General features: G+C 33.7%; 4 protein-coding genes across 5 annotated transcripts; all 4 read right to left on the bottom strand.

Annotated features, from left to right (window-relative positions):
* Window positions 1-3,959: 3,959 nt before the first annotated feature.
* Window positions 3,960-8,556, bottom strand: LOC113857602 (berberine bridge enzyme-like 21). The gene is made up of 2 exons (XM_027489674.1): window positions 8,188-8,556; window positions 3,960-7,202 (listed from the first exon to the last, which is right to left on the bottom strand). Exon 2 carries the CDS (start codon window positions 6,109-6,111, stop codon window positions 4,498-4,500), a length of 1,614 nt encoding a protein of 537 aa, XP_027345475.1. The 5' UTR covers window positions 6,112-7,202; window positions 8,188-8,556; the 3' UTR covers window positions 3,960-4,497.
* Window positions 7,069-9,808, bottom strand: LOC113857601 (berberine bridge enzyme-like 21). Its single transcript, XM_027489673.1, has 2 exons — window positions 8,188-9,808; window positions 7,069-7,202 (listed from the first exon to the last, which is right to left on the bottom strand). The coding sequence occupies exons 1-2, from the start codon at window positions 9,800-9,802 to the stop codon at window positions 7,090-7,092; spliced, it is 1,728 nt and encodes a 575-aa protein (XP_027345474.1). The 5' UTR covers window positions 9,803-9,808; the 3' UTR covers window positions 7,069-7,089.
* A 2,325-nt stretch (window positions 9,809-12,133) lies between these two features.
* Window positions 12,134-15,428, bottom strand: LOC113858865 (pentatricopeptide repeat-containing protein At2g03880, mitochondrial). 2 transcript variants are annotated; one of them, XM_027491650.1, is made up of 3 exons: window positions 13,359-15,428; window positions 12,697-12,759; window positions 12,134-12,321 (listed from the first exon to the last, which is right to left on the bottom strand). In XM_027491650.1, the coding sequence occupies exon 1, from the start codon at window positions 15,407-15,409 to the stop codon at window positions 13,508-13,510; it is 1,902 nt and encodes a 633-aa protein (XP_027347451.1). In that variant the 5' UTR covers window positions 15,410-15,428; the 3' UTR covers window positions 12,134-12,321; window positions 12,697-12,759; window positions 13,359-13,507. The 2 variants fall into 2 exon arrangements, with proteins under 2 accessions (XP_027347451.1, XP_027347452.1); XM_027491651.1 differs by having other exon boundaries at window positions 12,170-12,257.
* A 660-nt stretch (window positions 15,429-16,088) lies between these two features.
* On the bottom strand, window positions 16,089-17,882 carry LOC113858434 (berberine bridge enzyme-like 8). The gene has a single exon (XM_027491096.1). The coding sequence runs from the start codon at window positions 17,777-17,779 to the stop codon at window positions 16,232-16,234; it is 1,548 nt and encodes a 515-aa protein (XP_027346897.1). The 5' UTR covers window positions 17,780-17,882; the 3' UTR covers window positions 16,089-16,231.
* Between the last annotated feature and the right edge of the window lie 159 nt (window positions 17,883-18,041).

The raw sequence follows: 18,041 nt of genomic DNA, 5'->3' as shown, positions 1-18,041 counted from the left end.
AACTCATTGCATAATGTAGAATTTGAATAACAATCACAGTCACATTCTGATATTCTATCTGTAATTAGAAACAATTGTAATTCAAAACCATAGCAACAAATAAGTGGAATTGATAACAAATAGATAATCATAAAATCTCTTGATCATAGGAGATTAGTTAAATGGTCTCACGTAATATTTAAAACTTATATTTAGTTTAATAAAAAAAAAATTGAGTCTGGAATGAAGTTAAATTCATTTGAACCTATTTTGCTGACACAAAGTAAAATAGAGAAGCTAGGGATATGCCGCTGGTACTCCAATTATTGAGTTGGGATCCTTTTCACAAAGCAGTATGAATGATGAGTGTGGTAATCCCTTTAGTGATTGCCACCTGAATCTGGCAATAATGATAAGATGCAATGGTTGTTAAACCTTGCTAAGCCAACTACTGTTTGGTCTGATTGGGAAAAGGACAAAGAAACTCTAACAAAAGTAAGTACGACACTCGACAATGTGTGCCTAAAACAGTTAGGTCTCTTTTGTGAACTAGAGAAAATATCAGTGCTGATATGAATGCATTCAATTTGAACCACCGAAACGTGAAAATGAGTTGTAATATCAACTACTAGTAACAAGAAGTCACGGATTTATATGTATAAATTTGAATTATGAAACTCATGCATGGTGATAATCCTTACCATTTGTATCGGATAAGACACTACTTGATCTTATTTATAAAAAAAAAAAATTGAGTACAAGTAAATTGATTCAGCAAGCCCAATAACTTATAATACTATTTATAAAAGAAAAATAAGAAGTATAAATAAATAAATGACTTTTCAATATTAAATAGTATTTATTATTCAGAATCAAATCCTGACTTTAGCATTAAAGTATCTTTTACAAGTACTCTCCTCACATTAAGTTACATCAATAATAATTAAAAAAACGTTATTATTTCAGAACAGAAACTTAAAGACTAGTATTTCTCTAACAAAAATATCGTTGATTTTATTACCATGTTCTTTATGATCAAGTGATATTTGCATAAACTTATATTTGATTAATTTGTTATTTAATTCAGTTCAAATGAGACATTCACGTCGAGACTAAAAATTCATAAAAGTATTCCTATATTACGCAAATAATTGGCCTCTCTACTACGTACTGGATCTGATGGTGCAAGTTTGTATTTTGTGATTAGCCTATCTTGCCTCACTAGGGTCTAAAGTTTAAGACTATAGGTTCCTAGAAAAGGGTTGAAGTGAATAAATGATTGTAGACCAAATTAAATACACTCAATTATATCATTATTTAACAAATGACTTTGACTTGTGTAATTATTTATCTAATTTGGTATAATACTGAATAGGCACACCCGGCGCATACATGAAAACTGTCGCTAATAACAGAGGTGTTAATGGACACTTAAAAACTGGCTCAGAGACTTACTGCTTTTTATTTTTAATATTTGCGAGAAACAGTGCGAGAATACACTAACCAAGGATTTCAAAACATGCAATCAAATTAATTTAATGTCATGTTTTTTTTATGTGAATGAGTGCCCTATGTAATCCAAACTTTTAACTATTCAACCTTGATTTTCGTGTCAAACGTGAGGTAAGACCTGACGTAGACTCTGGTAGAGTTTATCTTTTTAACGTGTTTAAATACATAATAAAAATAGTATTTTTTTTATTAAAAATACAATATTTAATAATTTGAATATAAATTAAATTTTATGATTTTTTATAAATTTTTATTTTATGATTATAAATACATATTAAAAAAACTGATTTATAAATAATAAAGTCTTAGAAGTTTGTCGGTTGATGTTTGGCTGTTTGGAGTCTTCTTTAATGTTATAAAAAGACAAGACACTAAATTAATTCATATGAGACTAAAATGTTGCAAGTTTTACCAGCATTTCTAAATAGTAAATGTTTTCCCGTGAAACAAAACCATTTGGTTGATATACGTTGACTAATTCTGTAACTTCATGTTGATAAATTATCTTCTCGTAAAATAATTGTAATTATTAATTTTATATCAATAAATAATAAAATTAGTAATTTATTTAAAAATATATAAATATTTTTTAATTTTTAAAATATTAAAAGAATTATAATTCTTCATCTAGAAAAAGTACTCAATGTTCTTCTAAATACTATTGAAAATTTTCAAACTAAAAGCCCAATAAGCTATTTTGTCGTCGAAATACCTTTTTTGTTGGCTCTAGACATAATTATTTTCCAAATGTAATATTTCCCAAACATTGCTGAGATTCTGACGATTATTATTGGGCTAAAATTTTGTACTGAAACTGTGAGCATTTGTGCTAAGAAAAGAGAGACATTTATGTGGCCCAATAATAAAATTTAGTGCTGTTAGCGAAGAATAAGATTCAGATTAAATAAACTTTTTGAGAAATTTTTATAAAAAAAATAGTATAGAAAATAATAAAAATTTTCATAAGTTAAATATAATTTATGGAACAGATCTTTTCACACTAACATAAATTCAAAAATTCTTTAGATGTAAGTTAAATAAAAGATTTAGATCAAGTATAATTTATGTGTATATAAATATAAATTAAAGTTGCTTAAGAGTTGAAAAATAAAAAGTTATATATAATATTTATATTTTTTATAAAATTTTTTAGAAATTTATCCAAACTAAGAATAAGGAAACGTAGCTTATCACGAAAATTTTATTTACACCTTCCCCGGAAATGATTAAGTTCTCGAGCCAATGAGAAAACTTGGTGGGAAATATTGTTATTGAATATGTTATCGTTATGCTACCAAGCTACAATTAATCACGGGTTTGTAATCATATGCTAAATGTAAAATCAGGGAGAACACGTTTCTCTTACTTTCTTTTCTTGAGATGGTATTTATCTGATTTATGTCAAGTTTGGCTAATTTAAATTATTTTAAGTTATCAGATTTTTCTGCAACAATTTAAACTGAAGATAGAGTGAATATAGTTTTTTTTTTTTTTTTTAAACTGTCTCAGCCATGCAACGACTGATCAACATCTCTGTTGGTTTGAGATGAAGAAGATCAAGTCTTTTAAGTATGTAATCGTGAGTTTGATTCTAAAAGTTTTATGTATGAAAGAAAAGCTATTGAAAAGGATTGCTTTGATGCTGTAAAAATTAATCAACGCATAATTTTTATTTTTCATAATAAAACGCTTATACTCATAGTCAAGAAAAATAAAGAAGCATTAAACCCAGAAACATAAACAAACCATTACAAGCCGAAGCCAAATAATGAAAGTTTAAGGAATTTGCATGAAAAGAAAATATTAAGGTTCCCCTATTATTAATGTAAATGATGGATTAAAATAAATTAATAGGCCCTATTTAGTTAAATAAATAAGGCAAGAGATATATAGAGCACGTACACACAAAGAAATGTTTATGCAAAAGATAATTTATTCAGAAACTACTATAAAGAAACTAATGTCTTTTTTTTATAGCTTTTGCAAAGGTTTATTTTTTCAAAAAACTAAAATCAATACATCTTCTATATAGTAACTCATTTGCATTTCAAAAGTTATTTTAATAAGCCCATTCAAACCCAACCAAAATGCTTCATAATTACTTGTTTAATAAAGAAAATAACTTGTTTAAACTAAGCTAATACGATTTGTTGAAGATACAGTTATGATTTTATAAATTTGACAGTATAAATTTACTTTTGCTAATGAAGCACAAACTAAGCTAAAAATCATGAAACATGATCAAATTCTTGACCTTAATTAGTCAAATAAAGAATGACTTTATCAGTCACTTAAATGCTTAATTATATTTTTTTTTCCTCTTTATTCTTTAACATACAATAGTTCAAATTAAGTTCATCATCTAAAATTCTCATCTAATAATTAACAAAAGTATAATGAAAGTATGCTATATCATTGGTTTATATAATAATTTTCTATTTTTATTTAAATTATAATTTTTTTCCTTTGTAAATTTGTATGGATCAATAATATATTACATCTTTATTATAATTTTACTAATCATTGAATAAAATTTTAAAATGAGAGACTTAATTTAAACAATTAAGAGATGAAAATATTAGCAATTAAAATTAAAAGACTAGGACTACACATAAATTAAAATATAGGAACCAAGAGTGTTTATAAATCAAACAAATTCTAAGTTAGAAAAAACTAAGACGGTTTTCAATCACTGTGTCACCCTCAGTAAGCCCCCAATGTTAAGCGCATATGCCTTTGTTTTGGCCTTCCCCCTCCATACAAGCAAACTGACATACACTGAACTGATTCACAGAGAATATACAATGAAAGACAACAATAAATGAAGGAGAAAATCCAAGAAATAAATGACCTTTGTCTACAATATACTACTCAAGTTCCATTCTGTACTGTAATACTAGTAACCAATTTTTGGCACAACAAGAAGGATATAAGAATCCAAGCAACCTTGTAGAGACAAAAGTAACAAAATGAATTAATCAATTTTTCCTTTGTCGGTTAGTTTCCCTATGCTTTGCTTGGAAATGTTGGGATACTTTGTTCATTCCAGAAAAAGTTATCTGGATCAATTGCACTTTTAACCTTCACCAACCTTTCAAAATTTTTATTGAAGTACTTTATACCATAAACCTCTCCTTCTTCATAGCTATCCATACCATGCCTATTGATACCAATATCAAGGTCCCTATAATTGAAATAAGCACTCCTTGGATTCTTGGACACAAATGGGGTCATATAACTATATAGCATTCTAATCTGACCCATAAAATTCTTCTCTGCCGCAGCTGCTGGTTCTTGCCAACTTACTGAGTACTGAAGTTTATACAAATTCCCTTTACGGTGAGGAAATGGAGTAGCATCGAAAGGGACCTCATTCATTTTTCCTCCATAAGGGTTGAAAACAAGTCCAACTTTTCCCAACTCAATCATCTTCTTCCAGATCCATTTCAACCCATCTTTGGAAATTGGTGTCTGAACATAGTCAGATTTCTTTTTGTCAAAATGCACTTTGTAATGGTTTCGATCAAGCAGTGCATCCAACGAGGACCCATCATTGAAATTGGCCCACCAAAGCACAGAATCAATCCACCTCATTTCATTACAATTTTCCTTCTTAAGTCCTAACAAAGGAAACTCCTTTTCCAACAGTGTGACAAGTTCATTAGCCCCTCCTAGAAATAAAGCCTCAACTGAGGCTATGATGGTTTTCTGCCCCTTTATAACCTTGGAACTCACAGGCTGTAGGACCAGCCTCATGAAAAGCCTATCATCTATATATGGTGCAACCTGTTGCCACTGGAAAACAAGATCAGTGGCATTTTGCTCCAAGGTCTTGTCAACATGAAAAAGTGTAACCTTCTCTGGTACTGGAACTAGATTAACTGTGTACGATAATATGACTCCAAAACTTGCTCCTCCACCTCCTTTAATGGCCCAGAAAAGGTCTTCTCCCATAGTGCTTTTATCAAGAATTCTACCTTTGACATCAACAATTTTAGCATCAACAATGTTATCAACAGATAAACCATATTTTCTTAGCATGTTTCCATACCCTCCTCCACTAAAATGGCCACCAACACCAACAGTTGGACAAACCCCTGCAGGGAATCCATGAACATTACTCTTCTCCCAAATCCTGTGATAAACTTGTCCAAGACTTGCACCAGCTTGAACCTCAGCAATCTCATTTTTTATGTCCACAGTGATATTCTGGAAATGGAACATGTCAAGGATCATAAAGGGTACCTCAGAAACGTATGAAAGTCCTTCAAAATCATGGCCCCCACTCCTTATTTTGAGTTGAACACCAATGCTTTTGGCGCAAACCACAGTGGCTTGTACTTGGTACTCATGCGAAGGAGTGACAATAAGTAATGGTTTTTGGGTTGAGGGGGTGATGAACCTGGCATTCCTAACAAAGGCTTGAAGAGTAGAGGTGTAGGATGCATTGGTTTGGGCATAGACTATGTTATAAACTTGATCTTGTTGGTTTGTGTGGCTTTGAAGACACTGAAGAAAAGTGTCATAAATGGACTCCCTTGATGGAGATACTAGAGAATTAGAGACATGTAGGAGCAGAACAAAAAAAGAAAGACATGGAAGAAGCTTTGTTTTTTCCATTTGTTCAATTTCTGGAAAGCTATGTGCAGGATTGGTGCGGTTTGAAGACTTCGTGGTTGGACCACAAATATTGTCTTGATGATGACAGTGCCCAATAATTGAGGTTTGCTGTCGTCAACCCAATTGAAGATTTTTTTATTGCCACTTATCATCCACTTTCATTAAATAACTAAATACTGCATACAGTGAGTCAGTGTTTTACCTATAGTCTTTCAGTTTCTGGATGCTTTGGTGTCTTTCTATTTTTGAGATTAAACTGAGTTGGAAGTTGTACTAAAGATTCTTGGCATATTTATATTTACTTAAAAAAAAAAACACACACACACATGTATAATTAACATGTATTACATATATGGGTTTTAATAATTAATCCTTCAGAGATACTGATTAAAAATAAAAAATAGATAAATCTTTTTTGTTAGAATTTATACTGGGAGTCATGTGTGTATTAACAGCATTTTCTTATATATTTGTGTATATAAGAAATTAAAATGTCCTTTCCATCTTGCTTCATTAAGAAATCGCCCGCATAAGAAATCTAGAATTATTCCCTACTGATAAATAAGTTCTCCATTATTCACCTGCGTCCTCTGGAATCATATGATGATATTATAATTTTACATTATCCATTGGAAGCTTTTACTCACTTCAAGATTTCTATTCTTTAAAACAAATTCCAAACCACTGGTTCTCTTCAACAAAATGAGGAATCAATTTGAGTGCTAAATGTCTTGGTTGGCCATAAGAATTGCTAGCTGCATAAATTTCCAACGGTCCTTTCAGAAGCAATTCATTCACTCAGCTCGGTTTCAGCAACATTCTTTGCCCCAGCAAGTAAGAAGTGAGTAACACAGAATTATGAAGTGAGTAACACAGCATGATAATTCTAAGTCCATTAAATAAGACTACAACTTTTCCTTGCAGGGGAAAAAGAATAACACAACCTAATAATCCTAAGTCCATGTATGATTACAATAATTATATGAATGTTTGAAGTATGAGTAAGCAAACCACCTTTACCATTAGTTTCCAATATAGGCTGGAGTTTAACAATTTGCCAGCACCAGATTTAGCAGCACGAGAGTTCAATCCTGCAATCAGTGAAGGCAAGACTTTCAACTATAAGTACTGCAACCTTAACTTGGGATTAGAATGGGATCACACTAACAAGATGTAATAAAAGAAAAAGTATTTTTTTTTTTGTTTTCTACTGTTTTTTTTAAGTAAATGTACTTCAAAGATCATTTACAATGGCAAGAAGAAATAACATCACTCACATGATATGGAAACAATTGATTGATATTTGATTTTATTTCCTTAGGCCACCGAGAACTGTTTGGCATCTAAAGACCATTTAAAATGATAAAAGGCATAAGACAAATTCAAAATAAAAAGAAAAAGGAAAATAAGTAAAACAAGGAGAGCCATTCAATTGATAAATCTATCTGTATAACTAACAATATTTTAGTCCCTATGCCATGTTGATTGGGTGAGAAACACATGCATACGCATAAAGGCATTACTCTCTGTCGGGTCCATTCAGGACCTAGTTCACGATTGTGAAAATAACAAGTTCAAGCTTATACTTGGGGAAAATAATAAGGTTTTTTAAAAAATAACCACAAGAGTTCAAATTTGTTTTTCAACCATATTCTCATCTTACTAACTCACCCCCCAAAACTTTTCTGGTTCAAAATAGTTGACAACAACCAAATAAAACGCCACATATTCAATATGAAAAAAGAATAATAAAGGCAAGATCAGTAAGAGCAGCTTGATGGATCTTTGGTTCCTAAACTATTTTCTAATTGTTGCACTGACAACGTTTACCTAAGTCAAGTAATTCCAAAGATTGGGTCCACTGAAGGTGCTTCGTAATTTAACATGTTTACAATAAACAGAATCATATATAATAATAAAGTAATATAGATAATAAATTTCAGAGCATAATGATTCATTCCAGAAAATAACGCATTAAAAAAACAAGCTCTGACACAATATATGGCTAGGCATTACTAGGCCAAGCAATTTAAAAGGAACAAACAAGTTCATTGTTTGATTATCTTTATTATTTACCCGGATGAATTGGAATACTCTGTTCATTCCTGAAAAAGTTTTCTGGATCAACAACAGTCTTGATCTTGACCAACCTCTCAAAATTGTTATTGAAGTACTTGACCCCATAAACAACTCCTTCTTTATAGCTATTCTTTCCAAAACTGTTGGTACCAATATCAAGGTCCCTATAATTAATGTAGGCACTTCTAGGACTATTGGACACAAATGGAGTCATGTAACTATACAACCTCCTAGCTTGACTAGTAAAATTGTTTTCCAAATCAACTCCTGGTTTGTCCCAATTCACTGAGTACTGAATCTTGAACAGATTCCCAGCACGGTGAGGAAACGGTGTAGCATCGGACGAGATCTCACTCATTCTTCCTCCATAAGGATTGAAAACAAATCCTGTTTTTCCCAATTCAATCATCTTCTTCCATATCCCTTCCAACCCTTCTTTTGAAATTGCTTTCTGCACATAATCAGATTTCCTCTTGAGGAAACCTGCTTCTGAATTATCATTCCTGTCAAGTAGAACTTCTGGTTTTGTAGCATTATCAAAATTAGCCCACCAAAGCACAGAACCAATCCAATTCATTTCAGTGCAATTTTCCTTGTTCAAACCAAGAGAAGGAAACTCCTTCCTCAATAATGAGACAACTTCATCAACCCTTCCAAGAAACAAAGCTATAACAGTGATTCTGATGGTTTTCGTCTTCTTCACAACCTTAGAAGTCACAGGCTGCACGAGCATCCTCATGAAAAGCCTATCATCAGTGTGTGGCGCCACCTGCTGCCACTGAAAGACAACCTCAGTGACGTTCTGGTTCTGATCCAAACTCTTGACAACCCGAAAAACAGTAACAGATTCTGGTACAGCAACCAACTTAACAGTGTATGATAGAATAACTCCAAAACTTGCTCCGCCGCCTCCTCTAATGGCCCAAAATAGGTCTTCCCCCATAGTTTCCTTATCAAGAATCCTACCATTTGCATCAACAATTTTAGCATCAATAACATGATCCACAGATAACCCATGTTTTCTCAACATATTACCATACCCTCCTCCACTCAAATGGCCACCGACACCAACAGTGGGACACACCCCTGCAGGAAAGCCATGAACTTTACTCTTCTCCCAAATCCTATAATAAACTTCTCCAAGTGTAGCACCAGCTTGAACCACAACAACCTCGTTCTGTATATCCACACTGATATTCCTGAACTGGAACATGTCAAGGATGATAAAGGGTTGATCTGAGACATATGAGATACCCTCATAGTCATGGCCACCACTTCTTATTTTGAGTTGAATTCCAATGCTTTTGGAGCAAATCACAGCACCCTGGACATGGGATTCTCGCATAGGAGTGACAACAAGTAAGGGTTTTGGGGTTGAAGTGGTGTTGAATCGGGCATTGCGGATGTAGGCTTGGAGAATAGAAGAAAATGAAGTGTTGAATTGAGCAAAAACTATGTCGGAAACTTGGTCCGAAGATTTTGTGTAGTTTGAAAAGCAGTGGAGGAAAGGGTTGTAGATTGATTCTGGTGTTGGAGCTGCCACAGAAGCAGAGAGGTTAAGAAGAAGGAAAAGGATAATCGCAGAAGCCATTATTAAACTTGATTTTTCCATTGTTTGTTGACTTGAAACTTTAAAGGTGGAAAATTGTGGGGAAGTGTAACTGCATGTTTATACAGTTATTGCTATAGAAAATGACAGTTTTTCTATGTTTTCTATTTTTTTTCCCCATACATTTAAAACACTTAACTCTTGGTTGACATCGTGGTCAGGTTTTTTTTTCCTAAACCACCAAATTGTTGCAGATAATCATGTTTATGCTGAATGATTAGTTAATAACATGTGATTAGCTTTATTGGTGAATGATTAGTCACTTCAAATGCGGCACTTCCTTTGGGCACACGTGATCGTCAAATAATCTTCCTTTTACATTATCCTTTTTTCTAATAGTTTCTAAGTTTGATCGTAGCCCATGTCCTCACTCTTTTCATAAACATAATACATGGCAAGAATTTATACACATTCACGTGGACGACACGTTAAATGTAAATTAAATAAGAAGAAACATAATTTTAATTGAATGCCGTGTTAATTAATCTAACCGATGATTTCAAAGTTTCATAAATAAATCAACTTGGTAATTCCGCGCATCATTTTATTTTAACTGATAATATCCTTTTAAAATATAAATAAATATTAAATTTTGAATTACATATTTCTGAAAGTATAAATTATATAAAATTTGATATACATAATTAAAAAATAATATAAAATTATTTAACAGTTAAATTAAATAATTTTGCATTTTATAAAAATTAACGAAATAATTGTTGTGGGTCTACTTTGTTTCTCTTTCTGAAAAATAGAACCACATCTCCCAATACAATCTAATTTAAAATTATAAGCACTATATCGAATGTTATAAACTAAGAAAAAAATAATTAATAAAAATTATAAACTGAATATATATATATATTATGTTATTTTTATGTGAAAATATGATAATACTTTTAAATTTTATTAGAAATAATCATTATTAAAAATAAAAGTCATGTAAAATTTTAAGAATTGTGGAAGAATGACATTCTTTGTCAAATTTCTTAAACGAATTGAAAGATTCACTCTTTTTTTTTATCCTTTATTTCATCAGCATGTTTTCCCTACTTTTCGGAAAAACTTTCCACTTATTTGCCTTTTTTTCTTTTTCAACATATGGTAAATGCATCCCAGCAATTAAGCCTTCTCTTAAGTTATAAAGAATATTGTTTATGTAATATTAGAGAAATTCAAAAAGAAACAGTCAACAGAATAACTGTAAAAAATTCATTTTCAAATAATGCATGGCTGACAAGTTATCTGGAAAATCAATGGAATAACCGAATTAAAAGATGAACAATACTTTAATCCTGTAATTTTTTTAACAAGTATCTCTATAAGACAGATGAGATAAAGACACTGGTAAAAATATAGGCACTTCCAAACTTACTTCCATATAGTATTTTTGTGTCACCTAAACCCTTTGAACTATGCTTTTTGATAAACCAACAACCAAATAGAATGCTGAACCCAACAACCTCACCTGCTGCTCTATTCCATTCATCATCACACCAGCAATAGTCAAGTTTTGCTACACCAAGCCAAAGAGACTACAGCTCCCTGAACCTTCGAACCGAGGCACACTGAATATCACCCCCATAACTCCTGCATTCCAAATTCTGTATGCACCATCTAGAGCTCCACCAGCCAATATCCTCAAAGCATCCCCTGAATTTCACATTTGAGTCACCCACAGATCCAAAGTTAAGTCATGCAACATATTTTCGGTTGTTGTAGGACTGAATTTCCTCACAAAAATCCCATTCTGAACCCAAGATCATCTTTGCATTTCTTTCTATGGAAACACAGGATAAAGAGAGTTGATGGGAGGGTAAGTAAAACAGTTATAGGTAAAACGAATTAAGGCACACTGGATAAAGAATGTAGAGACCATGCCCAAAAAATAAGGAGACAAAACGTGAGAGGTTACATATTGCCAGGGTAAAAGAAGCTGTGACTGGGACATGCAGAAAAGGCAGATGAAGTGCTGGACAAGTGCCTTCTTGTTAAACTTAACTGAAGCCATTGGTCTATAGTTTAAACCATAGTTGAAGGTATTTAGTGCAAGAAAATAAATGCATAGGGAGGGTTGAGAAAAGCCTATAACATAAGGATAATCTGTATCTTGCTCTTTCCCTAATGACATATTGTAAAAATTCAATATAATTTCTCTGTTTTCAAGTTGTACAATAACTCAATAGAGCAAGCCAATTACTTCATAAATTTGAAAAGGACTAACAAAAATATTGCTGACGTCCACATAGAAGCCAGGAAAGAAACTCGACTTTGCAAAGGATGGGAGCAAATAAACTTCTGAGAAAAAAAAATACTTTGGCAATATAATATAGTCCATAGATAAAGACCATGACCCTGCATAGAGAGCTCAGTGCCAACAAATTATACCCTCATCTGTCAAAGCCTCTAAATTTGTAGCTAGAAATTAAAGTATAGAATCTTGACAAAAATGTTGCTGCTGAAAAAGCTAATTCCAAAGCTGTTGAGTGACTTTAAAACGCAAAAAGGATGGCTAAATGGCTCTGAATTCCAAGAAAACATCAATAAAAATCGTGGGAAATAACCTTGTGTTGTGTAGACTATTAGTTAACAACAAATCATTTGTATTAATTCTACTAAGTACCTCTAAACAAAAGTTTTCACCCTAGAAAGAGCCTTGGGGCCTGTTTGGTTTGAGAAAAAATTTCTATTTTCACAAATAGTTACAAACATGTCACCCTGTTTACACTTTGTTTCTTGTTTTAAAAAAATTATATCAGAAATGATGAAGAGGCGGCATTTTTGAAATTATTGATGAAGAAAAAATGTTTTTACTAACCAAATAGACCCTTATGTTGTATTTGGATAAAGTAATTCTAAATTACTAAATTATATATATTTGGATAGTAAAATACAACCTTAGCCTGTCAAGAGGACTTGAATATTGGAATTCCCAGGACGGTTGGACTTTGGATCACAAGCTGCAAGAATGAATTACATGAATAAGAACCAGAATGATCAATGATCTAATAAAGATATACACCAAAGGTTTACATAGTTCATATTTAAGTCCATAAGAAGGATGGATTTATTCTAATTTTCAGAGAAAGAAGTAGAATGTGAGTCTTGGATTTACTGAACTGTCATTGGGCTTGATCATGTTTGGATAATTTTATTCCTATGTAGCTTGTGATAATAAAGACTGTCATGTAAACAGGTTAGCATTAGATCTATTATAAAGGTTAGGATTAGCTTTTAATATGGGTTGTAACAGGGATAGTACCAATTTTTTATTATGAAATATTTTTTCTACTTTTCTCTGGTTTCTGAGAGGAAGATTAGCCCTCTGTGGCAGTGTCCCAGCTCTCCTTGCTCATTCTTGGCCTCATTGTTTCACTTGATTGCCATAAATTCAAGTTTCAACCCTAGTTATCTAGTCATCTCATCCTAATCATGAATATTACAAAGATATTGACAAATGTATTGATTCACTAATAGTTAGGGTTGGAGTTGCCTTATAAAAAAAATAACAGAAACAAATATACAAGCAAATAAAGGAAAAGAGGAAGAACAAACTTACTCAACCTGTCTAATATATTAACTAAAAGCAATGCCACTACTGCAAACTTCATTCTTCTATAACTAGGAGCTGTTTGTAAATTTAAATATGCAGTTTTGATCCCAATGGTAGTCGTAGATTCTGTCTTTGTCTTGTGTGCTTCTCATCTGCTACCAATAGTCACCACATGAGCAGACCCCATCTTGAAAATGATGATATCGAATAGGGTCTCTAATTACAATGTGCCGCTGCTCTAACTTTGATAGAAGTTTTGCGAATATATGACAATCTCCACAGATCTTTAGGTTCTTCCATATTCTAATAGTTTTCTCCTTCGGCAAGCTTATGATACCAAACACAATTGCCAGTTTCTCACTGTGGTATCGAAGGGAGTCTTCTCTCTGTTCCCCTTCAAGATCTTGTAGTACAAAATTTGTGTCAGGAACATATCCAGCACCAGTTAGTTTACAAATATACTGGTTCAAGTGTCTATTGATCTCATCTATTTGAGGATGTGATTTATCTCCCAAAATAAAAGCATGTATTTTCTTATTGACTTCAATCCAGCTACATCCAGGTTCTTTTTTTATTCCCCTTATTCTCATAGTCCTTCGAACTTTTGCAACATCATTCCACCTTTTCGAATTTGCATAAATATTAGATAACAATACATAGGCTCCCGTGTCCTGTGGATCCAATTTTAGTATCTCCTTAGCAGCATATGTGGCTAAATCCACATTCCGATGAGCCCTGCATGCATCAAGCAGAGTCCTCCATGTCACAACATCTGGCTTACAATTCATTTCATGAATTAACTTAACCATGTCATCAAGCTGCCCAGCTCTTCCAAGAAGATCAAGCATGCAACCATAGTGTTCTCTTCCAGGATCTACCCCATAAAGGTTCTTCATAGATTGAAAATAGTTCCAACCTTCATTTACTAGCCCTGCATGACTACATGCAAACAGAACCCCAAGTATTGTGATATAATTTGGTTTTGGACCAAGGACTTTCATGGACTCAAATAAACCGAGTGCTTCCTTGCTGAAACCATTTTGGGCTAACCCAGCAATCATGGTGCTCCAAGAGATAACATCCTTCTTAGCCATATGATTGAAAATGAACTTCGCATCTTCCAAACTACCACATTTACAATACATATCCAAAAGTGCATTGTTAAGAATGAGATCTTGATCAAACTTCAGCACATGAACATGAGCCTGCCTCCCTAGCTCTAACAACGACAAACTAGTACATGCTCTCAAAACACTCGTGAGTGTTGACTGATCGGCCGGAAAGCCTCCTCTCCTCATGCTCTTGTAGAGGTATAAAGCCTCATCCCCATCACTGTGCTGAGCAAAAGCAGCAATGATGGAGTTCCATACAACAGAATCTCCGGTCACCATCTCACGAAAAACATTAAGAGCTTCCAACAATTCACCCAGTTTCGAATAAACATCAATAAGCGCACTGCGAACAAAGACATCAGACTCCAACCCCACTTTCATTATGCAAGAATGAAGCTGTTTAAGGTCAGACAACCCCTCACACGCCCTCAAAACAGAAGAGAAAGTAAACATGTTAGGCATGACACCTTCCCTAAGCATAAGAACCAAAAGCCTCATAGCCCTATCATTGAGTTTAGCATTAGAGTAAGCAGATATCATAGTAGTCCACGAAACAACATTTCGTTCAGCCATTTTATCGAACAGTAGATGCGCTTCCTCCAAGAGGTTGAATTTGACATACATATTGAGAAGGGTGTTGATCAAAAAGGTTTTTGGTTGGTACCCATTTGAGAATATGTGGTGATGAACGCGCTTGCCTTCACTGACAGCCCCGAGAGCCAAGCAACACTTGATGAGCTCAGAATAGGTGATAGCATCGGCCCAGACTCTGCGTCCTTCCATGGAGTCCAAGACATGCATGGCTCTGGGAAGGTCTCTTTGGTAGCAGAGGTTGAGTAATGACCCAGTTGTTTCTGTGGGCACATAGCGTGTGGATGCAAGAGATGAGCAACTATTGTATGAACGACAATGCAACAATTGTAAGTACTTTGAAACACCTTTCATGGGTTCGGTTCACTAGTTATGTCGTCGCAGGTCGGCATACAACCTTTTTACGAAACATCAACTTTAGGACTTGGTTGTATGAGGAATCCAATTAAACCGAGCATAAACGTTAGGATGGAAACGAGAAAAGTGAAGTTAGACAAACCTTTTTGTTATTAATGTCTCAAAACACTAAATAAGTAATAGTTGTGAAAAAAACAGAGAGCTGATTGAAATTTTTTAAAAATAAATTATGAGAACTGTTCTTTAAGCTTTTAAGAATAAAAAATAAATGATATAGTTATGTTTTATTCCACAAAATCACGTCAGATTAATAATTTTAACTTCACAACTATTAATCAATACAAGTTTTTTCCTTAAAATAGGTAAAGTGTGTAAATAGATATTTTAGGCAAGAAAAAGAAAGGCTTTCAAACATAAAAAAATACAAAATTAATACAAAATTTTAAATTAAAAAAAACTTAAAAATATTTGATTATGAAAGTTTTAAAAAATTTATAAAACATATTTGTCTCATCTAAAAAATTTTAAACAAGTATTCTAAACAAGTATAATAATCACAAAAACTTTCTTCTTCCTTCTCTTTTCTCTAAAAATTAACTCTCAAACATTTTTCTAAAAATTTTCAATAAGTTGAATTATACTATTACTTTTTTTCATGTAACAATCTTAGCTTACAAATTGAAATTAACAAAGTCTCCTGACTGGGAAACTACAATTGCATTACAAATAATTCTCTAACCTATAAATTTTAAGACAAGCATCAAGTCTGAGTCGGTTTTCCAGGACATTGCTTGCTTCTATACTTCTTCAAGCCTTCTTCTATTCTGACATTCTACTGTTACCACATGCAAGTGATGGGATACTTTGTTCATATCTAAAAAAATTGCTTGGATCTACCATGGTCTTTATCTCTACTAGTCTATCAAAGTTTCTTTTGAAATATTTCTCACCCCAAATACTAGCCTCTGCATAACTAGCACTTGCAGCTCCATTGACACCTATATCAACATCTCTATAGTTCAGATAAGAACATCTAGGTGACTTCGACACAAAAGGAGTCATGTAATCATAGAGCCTCCGAATCGTATCTAAATATCTATTTGCAACATCTTCACCCTCTTCTTTCCAATTCACCGAGTACTGAATTTTATATATGTTACCAGCTCTATGTGGAAATGGTGTCTCCAGCTCAGAAATCTCACTCATTTTCCCACCATAGGGATTGAATGTGAGAGAAAGCTTCTCTAGTTCCATCATCTTGTTCCATATACCTTCAAGGCCAATTCTGGAAATGGGTTGTTGCACATAATCCGATTTCCTCTTCAAGAATTTCTCTTGGGTAGCATGCCTTTGAAGCAAAACATCAACTGAAGTCCCAAGTGGATAGTTATACCAAAACAACACTGAATCAATCCAGCTCATTTCAATGCACTGTTCACCAACCAAACCCAGTTCAGGGAAGCTCTCATTCATTACATCAAGAAGCTGTTCAGCATTTCCAAGAAACAAGGCCTTGAACTTAGCCCTTATTGTCTTCTGACCCTTTTTTTGCACTGGACTAAGAACCACTCTAATAAACAACCCATCATGTAACTTATCAGCAACATATTGCCATTGATGAACAATATCAGTAGCACCTTGTTCCAATGTTTTTTCAACTCTAAAAACTGTCACAACCTCAGGTACTCGAACCAATTTGATCTTCCATGAAACAATGACCCCAAAGCTAGCTCCCCCACCTCCTCTAATAGCCCAAAAAAGATCCTCCCCCATTGATTTCCTATCCAAGACTCTCCCTTCAGCATCCACAATTTGAGCATCCAAAACATTATCCACTGAAAGACCAAACCTTCTCATCAAGTTCCCATAGCCTCCACCACTGAAGTGTCCTCCAACACCAACAGTGGGACACACCCCAGCTGGGAAAGCATGGATCTTGCTTTTCTCAGCAATCACATGATAAAGTTCACCCATTGTTGCTCCCGAGTCAACCCACACAGTCTCATCCTTCAAGTTGACCACCACTGATCTAAGCCTGAACATGTCAAGAACAATGAATGGAGCTTCTGAAACATACGAAAGGCCATCATAGTCATGCCCCCCACTTCTTATTCTGACTTCAAGACCAAGCCTTTTGCAGCATATGATTGAAGCTTGGATGTGGGACACATGAGTTGGAACCACAATGAAGGATGGTTTTGGGATTGTGGAAGAGTTGAATCTAAGGTTTCTGATGTAGGAGCCCAAGATGGGTTGGTACGAGGGGTTGTTGGGAAAATAAGTGACGGCAGAGATTGGAGAAGAAGGTTCAGAGTTGAGAGAGAGACATTGCAGAAAGGTATCTTGAAGAGGATCTAAGGCTGACATTAGAACTTGGAGCAGAAAGATTGAGAGAAGGGATTGGATGGAATTGGTGAAGTGGTAGACAAGGATAGAACTTAGAACTTTGACCAGAAAGATTCAGTTACGCATAGATACATACTTTTAAGTGAACCCAAATATTGAAAAAGTCGGTTGTTCGTTCAAAGTCTTCTTCTCGTTGTTGTAGACTCCTTGCAAGATTTTTCATTTCTTAGGGGTTTGAAAGAAAGGGGAAGATTTTTTATTTTTTTTTATGATTTAAATAAAT

This window comes from Abrus precatorius, unplaced genomic scaffold (assembly GCF_003935025.1).
Source record: "Abrus precatorius isolate BTA unplaced genomic scaffold, Abrus_2018 Scaffold2, whole genome shotgun sequence".
NCBI classification, from domain to species: domain Eukaryota; kingdom Viridiplantae; phylum Streptophyta; class Magnoliopsida; order Fabales; family Fabaceae; genus Abrus; species Abrus precatorius.
The sequence above is the reverse complement of the archived record's forward strand: the minus strand, read 5'-3'. Positions and strand labels throughout refer to the sequence as shown.

What these genes read in the sequence shown, in the direction of transcription:
- LOC113857602 (XM_027489674.1), bottom strand. Translation starts at nt 6,111, where the DNA reads ATGGAAAAAACAAAGCTTCTTCCATGTCTTTCTTTTTTTGTTCTGCTC.
- LOC113857601 (XM_027489673.1), bottom strand. Translation starts at nt 9,802, where the DNA reads ATGGAAAAATCAAGTTTAATAATGGCTTCTGCGATTATCCTTTTCCTT. An exon ending in GAGTATTCCAATTCATCCGG is followed by an intron (nt 7,203 to 8,187) that starts GTAAATAATAAA and finishes CACTGATTGCAG; the next exon opens with GATTGAACTCTCGTGCTGCT.
- LOC113858865 (XM_027491650.1), bottom strand. Translation starts at nt 15,409, where the DNA reads ATGAAAGGTGTTTCAAAGTACTTACAATTGTTGCATTGTCGTTCATAC.
- LOC113858434 (XM_027491096.1), bottom strand. Translation starts at nt 17,779, where the DNA reads ATGTCAGCCTTAGATCCTCTTCAAGATACCTTTCTGCAATGTCTCTCT.